At 47.1% G+C, this 21,330-nt stretch overlaps 1 protein-coding gene across 6 annotated transcripts in view; it reads left to right on the top strand.

Annotated features, from left to right (window-relative positions):
* Positions 1-21,330, top strand: part of MYO18B (myosin XVIIIB) — a 1,127,577-nt gene that overhangs the window by 443,988 nt on the left and 662,259 nt on the right. For all 6 annotated transcript variants that reach the window (XM_063913212.1, XM_063913213.1, XM_063913208.1 and 3 more), the window contains exon 14: positions 17,424-17,594. In XM_063913212.1, coding sequence (XP_063769282.1) covers positions 17,424-17,594 — 171 coding nt within the window. The remainder of the gene's footprint in view (positions 1-17,423; positions 17,595-21,330) is intronic.

The raw sequence follows: 21,330 nt of genomic DNA, 5'->3' as shown, positions 1-21,330 counted from the left end.
CATCCTTCAGGGGAAACCAGTTCCAATACGCTTGGACAATGCAACGGCAGTAGCGTACCTCAATCATCAGGGAGGAACTTGCAGCCAAAAAGCAATGAAGGAGGTAAGCTGCATGTTAAGGTGGGCAGAACTTCATCATCCAGCCTTGTCCGCAGTGTTCATTCCAGGAGTCCTAAACTGGGAAGCGGATTTTCTCAGTTGACACGCCATTCATGCAAATGAATGGGCTTTACACCCCAAGGTCTTCCAGACTTTGGTAGACAAGTGGGGGTTACCGGAGATAGATCTAATGGCGTCTCGTCAGAACAACAAAGTTCCCGCATACGGGTCAAGAACAGAGGATCCCAAAGCAACCTTTGTGGATGCACTGTCAGTAAGATGGGACTTTCATCTGGCCTATGTGTTTCCACCGATCGTCCTGTTGCCAGGGTGATGCGAAAGGTAAAACAAGGAAAGGGCGCTGTGATACTAATAGCTCTGGCTTGGCCCAGAAGACATTGGTACACAGATCTGCAGAGGCTGTTGATGGATGCTCCATTCCTACTCCCTCAACGTCCAGATCTACTTACTTAGGGTCCTTGCTATTACAAGCACCTGGATCGACTGTCTTTGATGGCGTGGCTCTTGAGACTTCCATGCTCAGAGCAAGGAAACCATCCTCGGCTCGCATTTATCACCGAATATGGCAAGCCTATATTCAACGGTGCAGTGACCATAAATTTGAACCTAGGTCGTTCAGAGTTTCCAGAGTCCTAGCATTCCATCAGGCAGGAATGGACAAAGGTCTACAGGTGGCTTTCTTGAGAGTGCAGGTGTCAGCATTGACTATATCGTTCCAAAAGAAAACTGCTAACCTACAGGATGTTCACACTTTTTTCCAGGGAATGCTTCACATCCAACCTCCTTTTGTCATCCTACAGCCCCTTGTGATCTAAGTTTAGGCATAAAGGTACTTCAAGTTGCCCCATTTGAACCACTGAAGCAAGTGGATCTTTAATGGCTGACAGCTAAAGTTCTCTTTCTACTTGCTATTGCTTCAGCTAGAAGAGTTTCAAATTTAGGGGCATTATTATGTCGCCCTTCTTTTCTGATTTTTTTATCCAGATAGAGCGGTTCTCAGAACCAAATCTGGTTATCTTTCTAAGGTGGTGTCTAAATTCCACATTAACGAAGAAATTATAGTACCGGCTTCCAGGGGCCGGACCTTTCTTCCGGAGATGCATCATTGGATGTAGTCCGGGCCTGAAAGATCTCCGTGGATTGTACCAGTGTCATCAGAAAGACAGATACTCTCTGCATTCTCTATGGATATCACAAGAGAGGATGGCCTGCTGATAAGCAGACACTGGCGAGGTGGCATCAAATAACGATTTCAGAAGCATATTCTCAAGCTAATCTCCCTATTCCTGCTAATGTCTCTGCTCACTCTACTCATAAGGTAGGTCCGTCATGGGCAGCACAAAGTAGTGCTTCAGCTGAACAGATATGTAAGGCAGCCACATGGTCTTCCATTCACACATTCATTAGACATTATGACTTTGATACCTTTGCCTCTCAGGACGCTGAATTCGAGTGAAGGATTCTCCTGTCCAGTCAGAAGCATCCCCACCACTAAATTTGCTTTGGGATATCCCAATGTTTATCCTGTGGATAACCTGTGGACCCTGCAGGAGAAATACGTAGTTATGGTAGACTTACCGTCGATAACTCTCTTTCTCCTAAGTCCACAGTATCCACACTGACGCACCTGATTTGAGAATCCTTTCACCTACTAACCTCTTCCTTCTTGTACTGAAGGGTGTGCATGTGTGTTCTTCTCGCATGATTAGGGCTCTGTATGATGCTCCTACCTTGAACATTGGAAAACAACTGAATTGCCTGAGCCAGGAGGCGGGGATATAGGGGACTGGCCCGTTGCATTCTGGCAGGCTGAAAGCTTTGATCGTTGATGCCAATCGGCTGAAGCTACCTCATATCCGAAAGTTTATCCTGTGGATACTGTAGGCTTAGGAGAAATAGAGTTATCGACAGTAAGTCTACCATAACTACGTATTTTGGATTTAAGTATCATCTTCATGCAGATGATACTCAAATCTATCTATCCTCAGATTTGTCACCATCTGTATTGGTCCATGTCACTGAATGTCTTTCTGCGGTTTCATCTTGGATGTCATCTCGCCACCTCAAACTTAATATTTCCAAAACAGAGATAATTATATTTGCATTGGCCAATAGTAGTTGAGAAAGCGGCAATCAATTCTACCTCACAAACCTTCAAGCGTTCCCTTAAAACTCATCTCTTCATGCAAGCTTATCAAATTCCAGAACCGCTCACATAACATTCATAAGCTTCCATATCCAAATATGGGCCTAATTCAGACTTGATTGCACCTCTGCGAATTTGCAGAGGTTTTTGATCAGAGAGTCGCTGACCAGACAGATTGATAACCTACCCCGTGCAAGTCTGCGTACGCCGTGCAAAAACATGCCCGCCGCTAAATGTTTTTTCCAGTCTGTGCGTAGCCCAGGACTTACTCCTACAGTGCGATACAAACAGGCTGATCGGGGCTGGAGCTGACCTCATACTCACTCCCTGAAAACGCTTGGGCATGCCTGTGTTTTTCCTGACAATCCCAGAAAATGGCCATTTACCACCCCGAAACGCCCGCTTCCTGTCAATGAGCCTGCGTTCGCCTAGCTATAAAAAAAACCACAGGACTTTTTTTGCAGATTAGCATTGCGCCTGCGCATTACAATCCATATGCATGTGCAGTTATTCGATAATCGGCCGCTGTGCGATTTCGCACAACAGCGATCAGGTCTGAATTAGGCCCTATATCCCCACTGTACAGTCCACACATATCCTCACATATTTTCTCTTCCCTTCCTTTCCCTTCCTCCTGGTCCTGGTTCATCATTGCTGTGTGGCCATATCATACAGTCCACCAAGAACCTTTTGCAATCTGGTGGACAACTATGCAATAGATATCACCTATCTTTGTTTAGCAATTTCCCTATAGATTGTAAGCTTGCGAGCAGGGCCTTCCTTCCTTTATTACTGTTTGTAAAAGCGCAACGGAATTTGCTGTACTATATAAGAAACTGTTAATAAATATATAATAAATGAATAAATAAATATGTGTGATGTGTGTGTATGTATTGTGAGCATATACGTGGTGTGTGTAGCCAATTAACATGATAGCAAGATGATTCATAGCCTATGAAACTCCATAACTGCTCAGTCTCTAATTTGCTGCCTAATAGCATTCTATTTTTTGGCCACAAGATGTCCTCACACCATTTCTTTTTTTTTACATTTTGTTTCTGCTAATTAGCCAATTAACATTATAGCGAGATGATTCATATCCTATGTTACTCAGAAGATCTCAATGAACATTTCAGTGAAATTCCCATCAAAAATGGTCCCGTAGTTGGTGAGTTTATCCTGCACATATATACGGGTATATACAGGATATAGGTATACGAGACAGCACGCCAAATCATCAATCATCTGTGGTGCAGGGACCATAAACAAGTAGTATATCACACTAACCCCCCCCCCCCTCAGTAAAGAGAGGAGATTTATTAAAGTTCCATTGTGAACAAAGTGTACAAAACGCATATACATGGTGCCTGAGGTATGTGACCACACCATTTAATGAAAAAGATCATACATACGAAGCACTCACCTACAGTAATTACAGTCCAAACTGCATTTTGCCTAAAATCAAGCATATTTACAGAGTACTGCTGCATATGGAGTTGCATTCGCCTGGGATTTGCGTACATCTCTGAATCAGGTCCCTTCTCCATAGTTCTGGTTTGATCTGTTACAAAACTGCATATATGTTTCTGAGTAGGAGCTACAATGTCTTACTGTACATGTTTATGTTTTTTTAGATAGACCAGTGAACTCTGACCCAGGGGCATACTTTTAGATGGGACCACTGCATACCTCCCAACAGTCCTGATTTTCGCGGGACAGTCCCATTTTTTGGGGACTGTCCCGCTGTCCCACCCGCAGGCCGCAGTGTCCCGAGGTATGGGGGGCAGTTGGGAGGCTCCTGCACTCGCTGCTCTACAATGCAGAGCAGCGGTGAATGCGCACAGCATCTATTCAGTGGAGACAGGAGGAGAGGGGGCATGCCAGCAGCTCAAGGAGCGCTGGGCATGCCCTCTCACTGACGAAAAGGAGGGGCGTGGCTCGCAATCGCGGGTCCTCCCGCGAAGCTACGCCCCCTTTTCATAGACCATGCTCCCTTTTCGGGAGCACACGGCGAAGCCACGCGTGTGTCCCTCTCTCATAAAGAGGAAAGTTGGGAGGTATGCCACTGCATTGCAGCAACAGATTGTTCTCTTTTCCTGGCATTTTCCCATATTGTATATGGATCTACTTTGATACATGAATCCCCCACAAAAAACTTTTTTTTATAACAGTCATCATTTACCAGTAGACAGAGAAGAAGAAAAGGACATTTCCTGACCTCTTTGAGTCAGTGCCCGTTTATTATATTTCCAATTGATTTTCTTTAATATTGCAGAATGTCTTACAGGCTTTCAGCATCAAGTAGACAAGCAGGTGGTTAGTGAACATATATTTGAAGACCTCTTGTCTGAATCACATATTCCCCCTGCCATGCAGTATTATCAGAGATAAGCTGCTCTCTGAGTGACAAGATAAACAATGGTACGAAGGCATTGCGTTGTCATGGTAACAGTATTTAATACCTGCAGACAGGACTAGAAGGGAATACAACAGACAAGAGAAAAGTACTCTGAATAATTCTTCAGTAACAATGTCTAATACTCATTTTTTTTAAAGTTATTTTGGGGGTTTACTTTAAAAATACTAGCATAGTTACCATCTGTAATCTCCATAGACGGTGTTAGATTTTAAACATTTGTCACTTGAAATGAAACGTCAAAAAGCTGCATATAACTCACACACATATACTGAGATGTACGCATCACATGATGCATCAAGCTTTGCATCAGTGGTGTATGCATCATGTTAACATCAGGCATACTTAAACTCAGATACACCACACACATCCAGGACATGAAGACAAGAAAAGTTTTCTTAAAAAACGTTTTTACAGCATAATACATATTTACTTATTTGGTTTGATTTATATAAAAATCCACTAAATACCCTGACTCTAATACCCCTTTTCCACCTGAGTACCGTGTCCGATCCGGAATGTTTAACCCGGCTACAATCCGTTTGCCCCCCCCCCCCCCCGTGTCCACTGCACTTCGACACGGGTTAGTGGACACGGAGGAGGGGGCAACACGGATTGTAGCCGGGTTAAACATTCCGGATCGGGCACGGTCCGGAATGTTGATGCAGCTTGATGCAGCTTCTGACCTTGTGCTACCTACTGCTGAGCTGCAATAACTGTGTACAGCTGCTGTGGTGCCTGCATGTGCCCAGCGTGTCTCCCAGGGATGACATAATCTTCCTGTGCCCCAGAAGCACCAATCAGCATCTCAGAGCGTTACTCGTGTCTGAAAACACGTGTAATAACCGTTTCCACTGCACCGTTACCCGTGTCATTACCGTGTTCTACCCAGGTAGCTATCTGGGTAGGATTGCCGGGTCACTCAATCTGTGTTGAGCCGTTTCCACCTACTAAAAACCTGTGTCGATGCACGCCCCCGTGCAAAAACACGGGTAAAAAAAGCTAGTGGAAAAGGGGTATAAACTGCTTAACCTCACATCATCATGTGGTCTCTCCCAGTAGACCTCTTCTCCATCCCATGTGAATAGGAACACGCTTCATTTAGTCTTCACTCACTGCTGTGATATTTCTGATTTCTCCAACTGTCTGTTTCCCCTCTCTGACCATCATGTGCTGTCTTTTAACTTAGCTGTCCCTGCTTCTCCATCTCTACCTCCTAAGGCTACCATCACTAACCGTTACATTTAGGCTATCAATACCACTTCCCTTCTCTCTCCTATTTTCTCTCTCGCCTGCCCCGAACAAGCTACGTCCTTAAACAACACATCCCTTACTTGCTTCTGCTCTTCACTCTGTTTCCCCAATGACCACTATTTACCCTCCCAAATCGACACCGCAAACCTAGCACAACAAATGCACCAGATATCTGCAAAAATGCTCACGTACCGCTGAGCGACAGTGGAGGAAATCACGCTCTATGGCAGACATTCCCCATTACAAATTTATGCACTCACCCTACTATGCTGCCCTTTCCCTCTCTAAGCAATTATGCTTCAAGAACCTTATCTCCTCCCAATCCTCAGACCACTGGCACCTATTTCCCACTGTCAATTAGCTCCTTTGCCCACCCTAGCCTCAACTCCCCTCATCACTCTCTGCACTTTACTTTGCCACCTACAGATGGAGCCATGCTCATCTAGGCTTCTCTGCTGCGCCTAGGTGCACCAAGGTTTATTAGCATGAGCCTTTCATCTATTGTTCTCAGATGCAATACAATACAGAGAGAACAAAACAGCTGGGGATTAAGTCATTACAGCAGGGGATTAAGTCCGACTGCCCTGGCTCAGTTAATCCCAGTAAAGGCAAAGATGAGGAGGGCTCCATCTGTACTTCACATCCAAAATTTACTCCATATGACAGGACATCACATTCCACCAGACCCTGAGCAACCCACTTCCTTCATTCATTGAACCCCCCTCTCATTCCCTCCTGCCGACTCTGACATCATTCTTCCCTGTATCTGGTGAGGAAGTCATGACCCTCATCCGTTCCTCACCCCTTCTCCACCTACCCACTTATCCTCTACTACCTCTCTATTTCTGCATGTTCCCATCTTGCCCATCTTTTCAATCTCTCCCTCTTATTGGGCACTGTCCCCACTGCCTTCAAGCATGCTCTTGTCTCTCCTATTCTAAAAAAAAAAGACCTATCCTTGATCCAATCATTCTCTCCATCTACTGACCTATCTCTCTCCTCCCTTTTGCCTCCAAACTCCTTGAGCATATAGTCTACAACCGCCTCACTTTCTTTCTTTCCTCCGACTTACTGCTTGATGCATTTCAGTCTGGTTTTCCATCCTCTCCTCTCCTATGAAACTGCCCTCTTGAAAGTTTGAAATTACCTCCTTGCTGCTAAATCCAAGGGCCATGACTCTCTGCTTATTCTCCTTGACCTCTTTGCTGCATTTGACACTGTGGACCACCATCTCCTCCTGCAAATCCTTTACTCCCTTGGTGTGCATGACACTGCCCTCTACAGGCTGACCTCCTACCTTTCTGACCATTCCTTCTCTGTCTCCTCTCATGACTCCACCCCTCCCTCACTTCTTCTACCAGTAGATGTCCCCCAAGGTTCTTTTCTCAGGCAGAGACGAGATGGGCAGTAGCACTGAGGATAGATTGGAGTGGAGAGAGGCATACGTTAGGGAGGCTAGAATGGAGGTTATTACAGTAGTCCAATCTGGAGATGACCAGGGAGTGGATAAGGGTCTTAGTGACTTCATGGGTGAGAAAGGGTCTGATCCTGGAAATGTTTTTGAGATGAAAACGACAGGTTTGTGAGAGGTACTGAATGTGTGGTTTGAAGGAGGGGGAGGAGTCAATGATTATTCGAAGACAGTGCACTAGGGGATTAGGTGGGCTAGAGGAGGTCAGAATGGGGGGATGTCAGAAGGGAGGAAGTGAGGATGCCAGGATGCAAAGTTATCGAATTTGGAGGGATTGCCAGGGAAATGGGAAATGACCGCTACTCGAAGATGAGCAGGTCTAAAGAAATGTAGAGATGTAAGGGATGGTTCTGAGGGTATGAGTTGGTAGGAGTAGCTAGTGGGTAAAAAGGGGTTAGATATGTATTACCGGTGGATGGGGTGCCGGCTGTCCATATCCCAACAGCGGCATCCCTCCCACCAGAATGCCGGCAGCAGGGCGAATCCCGTAGCGGGCTTGCTGCGCTCACCACGCTGCAGGCTTGGTGTCTCGCTGCACTCACCACAGGATCTATTCCCACTCTATGGGTGTCATGGACATCCATGAGTGGGAATTTGCCCTGGTGCGCCGGGATTCCGGCTGGCGGCGTTGTTGATTGTTTGGATTTTGGTGTCGGTATCCTTAATACCAGTATACTGACCGTTGGCAAATTGACTGCATCCCGGTAAAAGAACCCCAACACCACTGCCTTGGTGACTCCTGGCCAGGGAGTATGTGAGAATGTGAGGCCCCCAGCAGAGAGAGCAGCAGGAGAAGTGGTGTCAGAGGGGGTAATCCAGGCTTCACTAATGGTAAGGAGATGCAGGTAGTTGTCGATAAAAAGGTAATAGGTGGAGGGCAGTTTGTTACAAATAGATCTGGCATTCCATAGGGCACAGGCTATGGGGTGTAAGTTTGTGGGAGAGGGTTCCTTTAGCATTGAGGTGAGATTAATTTGGATGGCAGGTATTAAGCGGGTGTAGTGTTGGTGCAGGCTCTTAAGCTAGGAGGGAAACTGCAGGAGTAGGACGTGGAGAGAGCACAGTATGATGCAGATGGAGGTGAGGTGATATAATATATGTCACAGAAAAGGGTTTGGGTTTGGTGCACTGGCTTTGATAATGGCAGGACAGATGTTCAAGATGAACTGCACTGGGTAGTTCATCAAAACTGACCTGGGTTGCTGCGAACAGGTGTTGTATTGCTGACAAGACATGGCATTATCACCGTACACCTCAACAAGTTGGTGATGAATTTCAGCTGCTGATGTACTCTTTAGAAGCAGAAATTTGATCACACTATGGGGTATATTTACTAAGGTCCCGATTTTGACCGAGATGCCGTTTTTTCTTCAAAGTGTCATCTCGGTAATTTACTAAGCAAAAATCACGGCAGTGATGAGGGCATTCGTAATATTTTGGAAGTCCAAGGTAAAAATCACGAATCAATACACCATCGGTCAAATACGCCTGCAATTTGGTAGAAATCGGGAATTTACTAAAAAGTGCAAAACACAAACACTGCCGACAATTGCCAAACACTGCCGTGATGAAATACAAATCGTGAAAAAGTGCTAAAAAAAACAGACCTGCTTTTTTATCCCGTGTTTGTATAGGCATGCACGGATCCATGAGATCCGTGCATGTTTTTCAGTGGGAAGGGGTGGGAAATGTTTTAATTTTTCAAAAAAAAAATGCGTGGGGTCCCCCCTCCTAAACCAACCCAGCCTCGGGCTCTTTGAGCCGGCCCTGGTTGCAAAAATATGGGGAAAAAATTGACAGGGGTTCCCCATATTTAAACAACAAGCACCGGGCTCTGCGCCTGGTCCTGGTTCCAAAAATACGGGGGACAAAAAGCGTAGGGGTCCCCCGTATTTTTGAAACCAGCACCGGGCTCCACTAGCTGGACAGATAATGCCACAGCCAGGGGTCACTTTTATACAGTGCCTTGCGGCCGTGGCATCAAATATCCAACTAGTCACCCCTGGCCGGGGTACCCTGGGGGAGTGGGGACCCCTTCAATCAAGGGGTCCCCCCCCCCCAGCCACCCAAGGGCCAGGGGTGAAGCCCGAGGCTGTCCCCCCCCATCCAATGGGCTGCGGATGGGGGGCTAATAGCCTTTGTTGAAAGTAATGAATATTGCTTTTAGTAGCAGTACTACAAGTCCCAGCAAGCCTCCCCCGCAAGCTGGTACTTGGAGAACCACAAGTACCAGCATGCAGCGGAAACCGGGCCCGCTGGTACCTGTAGTACTACTACTAAAAAAATACCCCAATAAAGACATTACACACACACCTTGAAAGTATAACTTTAATGCATACATACACACCACCATATACACATACTTACCTTATGTTCACACGAGGGTCGGTCCTCTTCTCCATGTAGAATCCAAGGTGTACCTGTTGAAAAAATCCTACTCACCAAATCCAGTGTAGAGGGCTCCTCGGATAATCCATTTGTAATCCACGTACTTGTAAAAATAAAAAAACGGGACACCCGACCACGAACTGAAAGGGGCCCCATGTTTTCACATGGGACCCCTTTCCCCGAATGCCAGAAACCCCCTCTGACTGATGTCTAAGTGGGTTTCTTCAGCCAATCAGGGAGCGCCACGTTGTGGCACCCACCTGATCGGCTGTGTGCTCCTGTACTGTCTGACAGGCGGCACACGGCAGTGTTACAATGTAGCGCCTATGCGCTCCATTGTAACCAATGGTGGGAACTTTGTGGTCAGCGGTTGACCGAAAAACACTGCCTAAAAAAATGAATGACATCGACATCGGAAAAACCGAAAATGCAGAATACGGCAACTTAGTAAATTAGTCGTAATCAATTCAAAAAGTTGCATATTTACACTTTCAATGTCATTCGTGATTGAACTTTGACCTCAAACGGGAAAATACGATTCTTAGTAAATTTACCCCTATGTACCTCAATGTTTGACCATGTTCCTGCCACCCCTCCATCTTACAACTGATGTTGGGGCAATACGTCTGATGTGAGGTGCAGTATAATGGTGTGATGGGAAGCAGTGGTCTACCTGTTCTGGCCTGGTGGCAAATCAGAATGAAATAAAAAACATTACACACATGAGAGGTCTTATTACTTAAGACCCTTTCACATTTCCAATGCTGGATTCCACCCGGGAATTGGAAACGGGTCCTTCCAGTGTGGGACCCGGCATTGGACCCTAAAATATGCAATATGCCGGGTCGGGTTACCACAGTGGTGGTGGTGGTGGGGGGGGCAGAGCTGGCATTGGGGGCAGTTGCGGAGGCGGCGCTGGGAGATGAGCTCATCTCCGTGGCGCCTCTTCCTATGTAGTGAACAGGTCCCAGGTCGCATCGACCCGGCAACCCGTTCACACTGCCACTGACCCGGTATTCAACCTGGGAATAACACTTCTTATATCTCAGGTTGGATTACCGGGTCAGGTGGCCTAGGAATTCTCCATGGGCCCTTTCACATCGCACAGTGACCTGTGTCAACCCAGCAATATACCGGGTTATTTGTGCGATGTGAAAGGGATATTATTGAACCACCCTCATAGATACATATCTCTCAAATGATTTTTAACACCTTTTTTAAAAATGACAAAATAATGTGAATCAATAAAAGTTCTGGTGAATAAGAAATAGGAACTTTAAAGTCCCAGTTATTGTGAATGGAGTCCTGGACTTATGTATGGGATTCAATTACCAAATGTCCAATGTGCTATATATGAGAAAGCTTCCAATGCAGAGGGGACACTAGTCAGATGTATTTCCATTGTGCCTTTCTAGGTTTGCTGGACTTTGTTTATTCTACATATATTGTACTGTCTTTTTGTGGGAAGTGCTGCTTATTGATCTTCAGCACACTGGTTGCTAGCCATGGCTGTTTCAGGAGACCTATACCTGACCAGTTTGCAGTGGTCCTTATCTTGCTGGCTTTAGGCTAGTATCAATTCTGAGACCTCAAAAGCCAGCTTCAGAGGGGGTGTACAGGCACCAAAGATTCTGTATAAGTGCATTTATAAATAAGTCTCACATGAAAGTTGTCACATTATGCATGCACAAAACTTGCACAACTGCTGTACTGTATTTTTGTGTTGCATGTAACAAGCGTATTGCACATCAAGAGGTGGATCGGGGCAGTCACTTGCAAGTGCAATACAATAAGGGTATGCAGACACAAGTTAAATAGGGTGTAGTATGGTTTGCCGGCGGCCGGTGTCCCGGTGACCAGCTGTCAGAATACCGACACCGGAATCTTGACAGCCGTCATCTTGAACATAAGTATCAAGGGTATGTTACGAGGGAGGGTTAGGCTATGGGAGGGGTTAAGGTTAACCTGCGGGAGGGGAGGTTAGGGTTAAGCTTCAGGAGGGGAGATTAGGATTAGACTCTAGGGGGGAAATTCAAATGTTTGAAAAGTCAGTTGGGTGTCTGTTTTTTTCTAACATTTGAATTCCCCCCTAGGAGGGGAGGTTAGGGTTAGACTGTGTGTGGGGAGGTTAGGATTATGCTGAGGGAAAGGAGGGCTAGGTTTCGGCTATGGGAAAGGAAGGTTAGTGGGAGGTTAGAATGCTTACCCTAGAACTGTCGAGATCATGGCTGTCGGGATGTCGAGGTCAGTATTCTGACCACCAGCATTCTCAGCGCCAGGATCCTGTACTCAACCCCTTCAAACATTGTGGCACTATCTGCATTCCTACTGGCATACAGTACACAGTGGAGCTTCCTGGTGCTTCTACTGTGATACATAGTGCTATTTTGCATCACTGTGTCCATGAAATTAGGTAGAATGCTAAGAATCATTGAGTTATTTGAAGAGCAACACTCCATGAAATGTGTATATTTACTTTGAAATGGTCATTTCTCTGTACTGCACATGTCAATTTGGTTAGTAAACTGCAAGGTTCTTTCTTTCTTATTGTCATGTTTTTCTTAAAATTGAATGCTCGAATATAGTCATAGAATTCCCTTCAGGGCATTAATCATTTGCTCATTAACCTCTCACCTCTCACCTAAATGGTCTATAGTACTAGCAGTTTAGCACTATGCTCTGAAATCACATTATAATTTCCCTTAATAATCTCCCTTTTTGTACCAACTGGGGTGGAAGTGTGAAACCTCATTGTTTGTGACAGCCTAGTGATTTCTCGAGGCACTTAATTAATGTGTGTGAATTTAACACATCTTGATGTTCAGCACTGTGTGTGATTAGCTTGGTTTCATGGTTATACAGTGCATCCGGAAAGTATTCACAGTGCTTCACTTTTTCCACATTTTGCTATATAACAGCCTTATTCCAAAATAGAATAAATACATTTTTCCCCCCAAATTCTACGCACAATACCCCATAATGACAACGTGAAAAAGTTGTTGTTTTTTTTTTGAGATTTTTGCAAATGTATTAAAAATAAAAAACTAAGAAATCACATGTACATACGTATTCACAGCATTTGCTCAAAACTTTTTTGATGTACCTTTGGCAGCAATTACAGCCTCAAGTTTTTTTGAATATGATGCCACAAGCTTGGCACACCTATCTTTGGGCCCATTTTGTGCATTCCTCTTTGCAGCACCTCTCAAGCTCAAAAAACAAAACTGTACCAAAGTACCTCCTGGCGCCAATTTAATAAAACAAGCTCAATATTTATTTCTAGTCTGTCTGCAGCTCTCTACTGTCAAAAGGGACTACTCTACCTTTTCAAACTAGAAAACACAAAACAAAACAAAACACAGATAGCGCTGACAGACTATAATTAAAAATAATTTTATTATCCTTTAAAAATTGGTATCACCTTATAAACCTTTTTGTGATTTATATATAAAAAATGTAGTTACCAAATTCACAGTGTACGCATAAATAACTAATACTTTATATACATATAATCCTTCCAGTTGTTTTATAACTCTATTTTCATAAGTTATTATATATCATGCTTGTAAGTAAATTCTGGATATTGATACATTATAACAAGCTGTTGCAACAGAGTCTCTTATTTCCAGCCCTCACTGCAGTGTTGATAATTAGGCACTTTGTATCCAGCTGGCAACAGATATTTCAAATGTCTATATAATGTGTCACTGTGCAGACATTAGCCAGATTTGTTAAAAGTTATGCATATACAGTAACTGAACAGTTTTTAGTAAAACTTTCCCATGCAAAGTGGCTGCTCTTTTTAAAACATGGCCATGTTAGTAAACTTTTTAGCATGCAATGGTTACCACATCCTCTCTCTGGGACAGCGTTTTCCTCGACTCCCGGCTTTGGTGTTTCCCTTTCAATAAGCCATGTCTGGAGATACAGATATTCCCAATTAGGAGGCAGGATGATGATGGTTTCTGTAAAAAGGTTTTAGGAACACCTTTTAAAAGCTTTGAGATGCGTTTCCCCACTTGAATTGCTCATCAGCGGCTTCATCAGTCAATATGAGAGGAGAGAGGATTCTGCACAGGACATAAAGGTGATTCAATTGTTTAAAGTGACAAGAGATCGAAGTAGGTGGGGCGATATTCAATTATTTGTTTTGATTGCACCCAGATAGGCCGAGTTTAGCTGCAAACCAAAAAATGGCCGTTTGGCTGCCCAAACTGGTTGTTTTTCACACATCTCAGCTTGCCAGCACAGTGGTTACAATATCTTTCTCCTTCTATATTGTGAGCAACCTCTATATGTAAATATCTATTCTTACCTTATTAGACATAATAAATATACATACACATCTCCTATATATTTGCCTAAGTCTGTGACTCTGTGCCCGTAACGCTGGGCGGAGTCACAGGCACAGATCTGGCCAGGAACAGTCCCCTCCCCATCTCCGCCCAGTCCCCTCCCCATCTCCGCCCAGTCCCCTGTCTCCCTTCTCCCCGTACACTCTCTCTGGTGACACCGCAGCCGCTGACTGTGAGCGGAACTCACACTACCCGCCTCACAGACTAGCGGCTGCTGCAGAGTTCAGGGGGACATGCTGAGCACTGGCAGCTGCTCTCGCTCCCTCTCCCACCCGCGGCATCCACCCGTCACTTACCCGCGGTCGCGGGTGAAAAGGGGGGCGTGGCTTTGCGGAAGGGGGCGTTGCTTCACGTCCCGACCCCCGTTTTCGGCACAACTCGCCCCCCTCCCACCCGCGGCAACCACCCGCATCTGCCCCCCACCCGCGGCATCCACCCGTCACTTACCCGCGGTCGCGGGTGAAAAGGGGGCGTGGCTTCTCGGAAGGGTGCGTGGCTTCGCGTCCCGACCCCCGTTTTCGGCACAACTCGCCCCCCCTCCCACCCGCGGCAACCACCCGCATCTGCCCCCCACCTGCGGCATCCACCCGTCACTTACCCGCGGTCACGGGTGAAAAGGGGGCGTGGCTTCACGGAAGGCGGCGTGGCCTCGCGTCCCGACCCCCGTTTTCGGCACATTGTGGGTCGGGGCATACGGCTTTCACCCGGACACTGCTGAATCTGCAGTGCTGGCTTCTGCACTGTGACAGGAGCCGGCACTTTGGTGTCACCCCGCAGAGGGTAACACCCAGGTGCGGCCCGCACCCCCCGCACCCACGTTGTGGCGCCACTGCTCCCTCCCCCACCCGTAGCACAAACACCCGCCGCATCCACCCGCGGCACTCCCGTCCCCTCCCCCACCCAGAGCACAAACACCCGCGCCACCCACTCGCTGAACTCCTGCCCCCTCCCCCACCCGTAGCACCAACACCCGAGGCAACCAACCGCATTTGCCCCCCACCCGCGGCACTCCCACCCGCAGCACCAACACCCGCGCCACCTACCCGCGACACCCACCGCATCCACCCACCACCCGTGGCACTCCACCCCCTCCCCCACCCGCAGCACCAACACCCGCACCACCCGTGGCACTCTGCCCCCTCCCCCACCCACAGCACCAACACCCGCTGGCCCCCCCTGCGGGAATCCCAAGGCATCCCCCACATCCGCTCCCACCCGCGGCACTCACGCCCCCACCCGTAGCTCCAACACCTGCAGCACCCCTTGCCCCTCCCCCACCCACTGCAACCCTGCCCCTCCCCCATACCCACCTCTCCGCACGGATAGGAACCTCACTGAACCCACCCCCAAACTTTTGTGAGTATAGTTGCTACCAATGGACATTGGATTAATTAGAAACACTAATACTGTGGCCATTATGTGTATAAGCAACACTGCTACCTGTGCCCATTGTGTATAAGTGGCGCTGCTACCTGTGCACACTGTGTGTATAAGCGGCTCTGCTACTTGTGGGCACTGTGTGTATAAGCGGCTTTGCTACCTGTGGGTATTGTGTGTATACGCCGCTCTGCTACCTGTGGGTATTGTGTGTACACGTGGCTCTGCTACCTGTGCCCATTGTGTGTATAAGCACCTTTGCTACCTGTGGGCACTGTGTATAAGCGCCTCTGCTACCTGGGGGTATTGTGTGCGTAAGCGGCTCAGCTAGCTGTGGGCACTGTGTGTATAAGCGTCTCTGCCCCCTGTGGGTATTGTGCGTATAAGCGGTTCTGCTACCTGTGGGTAATGTGTGTACATGTGGCTCTGCTACCTGTGCCCATTGTGTGTATAAGCCCCTCTGCTACCTGTGGGCACTGTGTGTATAAGCGCCTCTGCCCCTGTGGGTATTGTGTGTATAAGCGGTTCTGCTACCTGTGGGTAATGTGTGTATAAGTGGCTCTGCTACCTCCGGGTATTGTGTGTATAAGCGGTTCTGCTACCTGTGGGTATTGTGTGTATAAGCGGCTCTGCTACCTGTGGGCATTGAGTGTGTATAAGCGGCTCTGCTACCTGTGGCCACTGTGTGTATAAGCGCCTCTGCTACCTTTGGGTATTGTGTGTATAAGCGGCTCTGCTACCTGTGGCCATTGTGTGTATAAGCGGCTCTGCTACCTGTGGGTTATTGTGTGTATAAGCGCCTCTGCTACCTGTGGCCACTGTGTGTATAAGCCCCTCTGCTACCTGTGGGCACTGTGTGTATAAGCGCCTCTGCCCCCTGTGGGTATTGTGTGTATAAGCGCCTCTGCTACCTGTGGGCACTGTGTGTATAAGCGCCTCTGCCCCCTGTGGGTATTGTGTGTATAAGCGGTTCTGCTACCTGTGGGTATTGTGTGTATAAGCGGTTCTGCTACCTGTGGGTATTGTGTGTATAAGCGGCTCTGCTATCTGTGGGCACTGTGTGTATAAGCGCCTCTGCCCCCTGTGGGTATTGTGTGTATAAGCGGCTCTGCTACCTGTGGCCACTGTGTGTATAAGCGGCTCTGCTACCTGTGGCCATTGTGTGTATAAGCGGTTCTGCTACCTGTGGGTATTGAGTGTATAAGCGGCTCTACTACCTGTGGCCATTGTGTGTATAAGCGGCTCTGCTACCTGTGGCCACAGCACCTTCATATCTTATCTACAGTGCATTGCTGTTACTCATCTGGTACTTCATAATGCAGACACTAGCAATATATACTACACTCTACACTATGTTATTCATTGTGCCCTGCGGCCACTCTGCACGCCCTCACAAAGGCCTACGCCGCCTTGACAATCGCACGCCCTCCCCCCTTACAATATTTACCCACTGCCATAAAAAAAAAACAGGTAATACTCCATATAATAACAATTATAGCACAGCTGAAGCCCGTGCAGGGGATAATGGATCGTAGCCCCTTGCAACGGTATTTTCTGTCTAACACCTTCCCTCTCTTTATCCTCTCCCTACCACCCTGCCTCTCCCTATCCTTTACCGATCGCACAGCGTTTCTGTACATTCCCTTTCTCTCCCCCTACGACTCTCTATCTTATCTCAACCGGAACCCATTTCTATATGCCCTCTATACTGCCCTGCGTTTCTGATTCTGTTATCTACCGCCCTGCGTATGTTCAAAGGCGTGCAGAGGTTAACGGGGCGTAGCCCCTACGACGGTGTGAAGAGCGCCCGTAGGGCGCGATGAATCACCTAGTAGACATATATTGTTAAAGCCTTCAACATGAATGACTGACTCAAACACTTTCTCTCCTTTTCAGTTGGCAGGAAACAGTTCATGAGATTTGAGTGGGCAAACAACGCAGCCAGTGTGCTGGGGTGTGATTGCGAGGAACTTTCCACAGCAGTCTTCAAACATCACCTTAAGCAGATACTTGAACAGGTCACACTGGGAAACAGAGGTGGTAATCAAGAAGAGGAAACAAAGTCAGGTATAGTGACCATTTGTTGTAAATAATGTTGATACACTGATGTTCTTACTTCTTGTACCTACTGTGTAATTTGCCCAGGCAATTTTGGGTTGCTATTCCCTAGCTAATACCTACTTTTGCAAACACCTGATCCTAAGTCATCAGATCAATAGAAGAAAGTAAATAGATAATTTCATAATAGCTTTACACAATGCTACGTAAATTGTTCACTAAGGTAGACAAACATATCCAGAAATGTAATGCAAATGGCGTTTATTTGTACAGTCTGAGCAGTATCAAGCAAACTATTGATAATGTGTGAAACAATTAATGGGCCTAATTCAGATGTGGTCTCAAAGCGGCGGGTGATGTTCTCTTACTGCGCATGCATCTTTGCCACAGTTCGCACGCGCAGTGGTTGCACAGAGAAATCTGTCGCAAAGTGAGTGACAGGAAGACAGGTGGAGGGATTAGGGAGTTGTAAATGTGGGCGTGTCATGAACGGCATTTTCTGGGCATGCATGTATTAGCAGTTGCGATCTTACTTGCTACTGGAGAGCCCTCACGGTCCCAGGACTGCAACTCAGCTTATCCATCTTCAGAGGTACTCAGACTCTGTCCCAAGCAGCTGATTGGTTGCCATGGGTAACTTCTCCACTGGCTCACTTCTCCACTTTTATCACTGCTTAGTACATGTACCCCTAAGTCCCTAATCTAAGTACTTAGTCTGCGACCTGGCTAAGCTTGGCATTAGTGTTAATGGTGTTGTGGGCTGGTTCCATACTCCCTCTGTGTCTCCCTGGAAGGGCTATGTAGGTTAATTGTGCATTTAACCTTTTCCTGTGTGTGTGTGCTGTCACTGTTACAGTATGTCAGGCAAAGAGTGTGTTTCATGTAAGGCACAGTGTTCCTCTTCCCCAGGGGGTTCACTAGTGTGTACTCCATGTAGTGTACCTTCCCAGGCTAGTAGGGCAGAACCAGCATGGCTGGACTCCATTAGGAGAAAGATTTCCACAATCTCTACTAATCTCGGAATGAGAAAGATGCAATACTTAAGACAATCTATGACTGAGTTTATGAGACTTAGTACCCAAACCAGCTTCTCAGTCCCCTGCCATTTGTCCACAAAAACGCACTTTAGCCCATATCCTGCAGTCTGACTCGGATGATGAGGGGTTAGACATGAAGGAGTGTGAGGTGGACTCAGAGGTGGGGGAGGGTACTCTGTCACAGGGAATAGAGGCTCTTATAGAAGCTATCAGAAGTTCTGAATATCCCTGATAAGGTGACAGAGGAGAGTGAGAAATCTTATTATAATATAAAAAAGAAATCCTCGGCCACTTTTTTCCTGTGTCAAAGGAACTAAATACCCTGTTTGAAGAACCGTGGGTTAATCCTGATAGGAAATTTCAAATCCCTAAATGGTTGTTATCATTCTCTCCTTTTCCTCCTGAGGATAAGAAAAAATTGAAAAATCCACCGATAGAGGATGCATCAGTATCCAGGCTTTCACGGAAAATTGTATTGCCTGTCCTGGGTGCAGCCTCCCAAAAAGACGCGGCTGACCGCAAAATTGAAACTATGCTCAAAGCTTTGTATACAGCTGCGGGGGGGACCCAGGGACCCACTATAGCATGTGGGTGGATCACGCCATTGCTAAATGGTCGGGTAACCTAATTGAGGGGTTAGATACCTTACCTCATGGGGAGATTGTGTTGCTCCTGCAACATATACAGGATACTGCAAACTTTATGGTGGAAGCCATAAAAGAAATAGGCTTGCTTAATGCACACACTACAGCTATGGCAGTGTCTGCATGCAGGGGTCTATGTTTACGCCAGTGGACTGCGGATGCGGACTCCAGGAAAGATGTGGAAGACCTACCTTTCACAGACGAGGCCTTATTTTGAGATGAACTAGGCAAATGTATCTCCAAAGCTACTGTGGGTAAGTACACATACCTTCCTTCTGCAGCTCCCCAACTAGGAAGGCCTACTCGGGACCCAATTTACAGTCCTTTCAGACTGCCAAGTTTGGGGCAAGCCCAGAGATTCTTCTACCACCACCAGAGGCGCTAGAGGTAAACCACGCAAACCAGCAACTGCCGGTTCACAGGAATAGGGCTCAAGCTCTGCTTCCTCAAAACCTTCAGCATGACAGTGGACTGAGATGCCTGGAAGACTGACAGGTGGGAGCCCAGTTAAAATTCTTCAGTCATATCTGAACAACATCGTGCCAGGATCCCTGGGTCATAGATCTTATTTCCCAGGGCTACAGACTGGAGTTCCAAGAGCTTCCACCTCACAGATTCTTTAAATCAGGCTTACCAGTTTCACAAGAGGCAAGTATAACTTTACAGGACGCCATTCAAAAACTGGTACAAACCTAGGTCATTGTTCCAGTTCCACCTCATCTGCAAAACAACGGATACTATTCCAAATTGTTTGTAGTACCGAAACCGGAAGATTTGGTGAAGCCGATTCTGAACCTAAAGTCGCTGAACCCGTACTTACGAGTGTTCAAATTCAAGATGGATTCTCTGAGAGCAGTGATCTCAGGTCTGGAGGAGGGGGAATTCCTAGTGTCTCTGGATATCAAGGATGCGTACCTTCACATTCCGATCTGGCCACCTCATCAGGCTTATCTATGGTTTGCACTGCAGGACTGTCACTACCAGTTCCAGGCCCTGCCATTTGGTCTCTCCACGGCACCGAGGGTGTTTACCAAAGTGATGGCAGAGATGATGTTTCTACTCTGCAAACATAATTCCGTACCAGGACGATCTTCTGATAAAGGCACCGTCCAGGGAGTGGTTGTTGGACAGCATTGGCCTCTCAACCAGACTACTCCTGGATCACGGGTGGATTCTGAATCTACCAAAATCTCACCTGGAACTGACACAGAGGCTTCCTGTCCTGGAAATGATAGAGTCTCAGAGAGTGTTCTGGTCGCCTCATCAGGCTTATCTATGGTTTGCACTGCAGGACTGTCACTACCAGTTCCAGGCCCTGCCATTTGGTCTCTCCACGGCACCGAGGGTGTTTACCAAAGTGATGGCAGAGATGATGTTTCTACTCTGCAAACATAATTCCGTACCAGGACGATCTTCTGATAAAGGCACCGTCCAGGGAGTGGTTGTTGGACAGCATTGGCCTCTCAACCAGACTACTCCTGGATCACGGGTGGATTCTGAATCTACCAAAATCTCTCCTGGAACCGACACAGAGGCTTCCTGTCCTGGAAATGATAGAGTCTCAGAGAGTGTTCCTTCCCTTGGAAAAGGCTATGGTAATCCAGTCGATGGTTCGGGCTGTCCTGAAGCCAACCCAGATCTCGGTGCATCTCTGCATTCGCCTTCTGGGGAAAATGGTGGCCTCTTACAGGGCACTTTAGTATGGAAGGTTTCATGCGAGGCCCTTCCAGCTAGATCTATTGGACAAATGGTCCGGATCGCATCTTCACATGCACCAGAGGATCCGCCTGTCGCCAAGAGCCAGGATCTCCCTTCTGTGGTGGCTACAGACTTCTCACCTAGTTGAGGGTCAGAGGTTCGGGATACAACACTGGAATCTGCTAACTACAGACGCAAGTCTCAGGGGCTGGGTGGCAGTCACCAAGGGGGTGCAGTTTCAGGGAAGATGGTCAAGTCAGGAAGTTGTCCTTCCAATAAACATCCTGGAACTCAGGGCTGTCTACAACGCCCTTCTGTAGGCCTCATCTCTACTTCGGACCCAGGCCATTCAAGTCCAGTCGGACA

Source organism: Pseudophryne corroboree, chromosome 1, assembly GCF_028390025.1.
Source record: "Pseudophryne corroboree isolate aPseCor3 chromosome 1, aPseCor3.hap2, whole genome shotgun sequence".
Taxonomy (NCBI): Eukaryota; Metazoa; Chordata; class Amphibia; order Anura; family Myobatrachidae; genus Pseudophryne; species Pseudophryne corroboree.
Note: the sequence above shows the minus strand (reverse complement) of the source record. Positions and strands in the feature narration are given on the sequence as shown.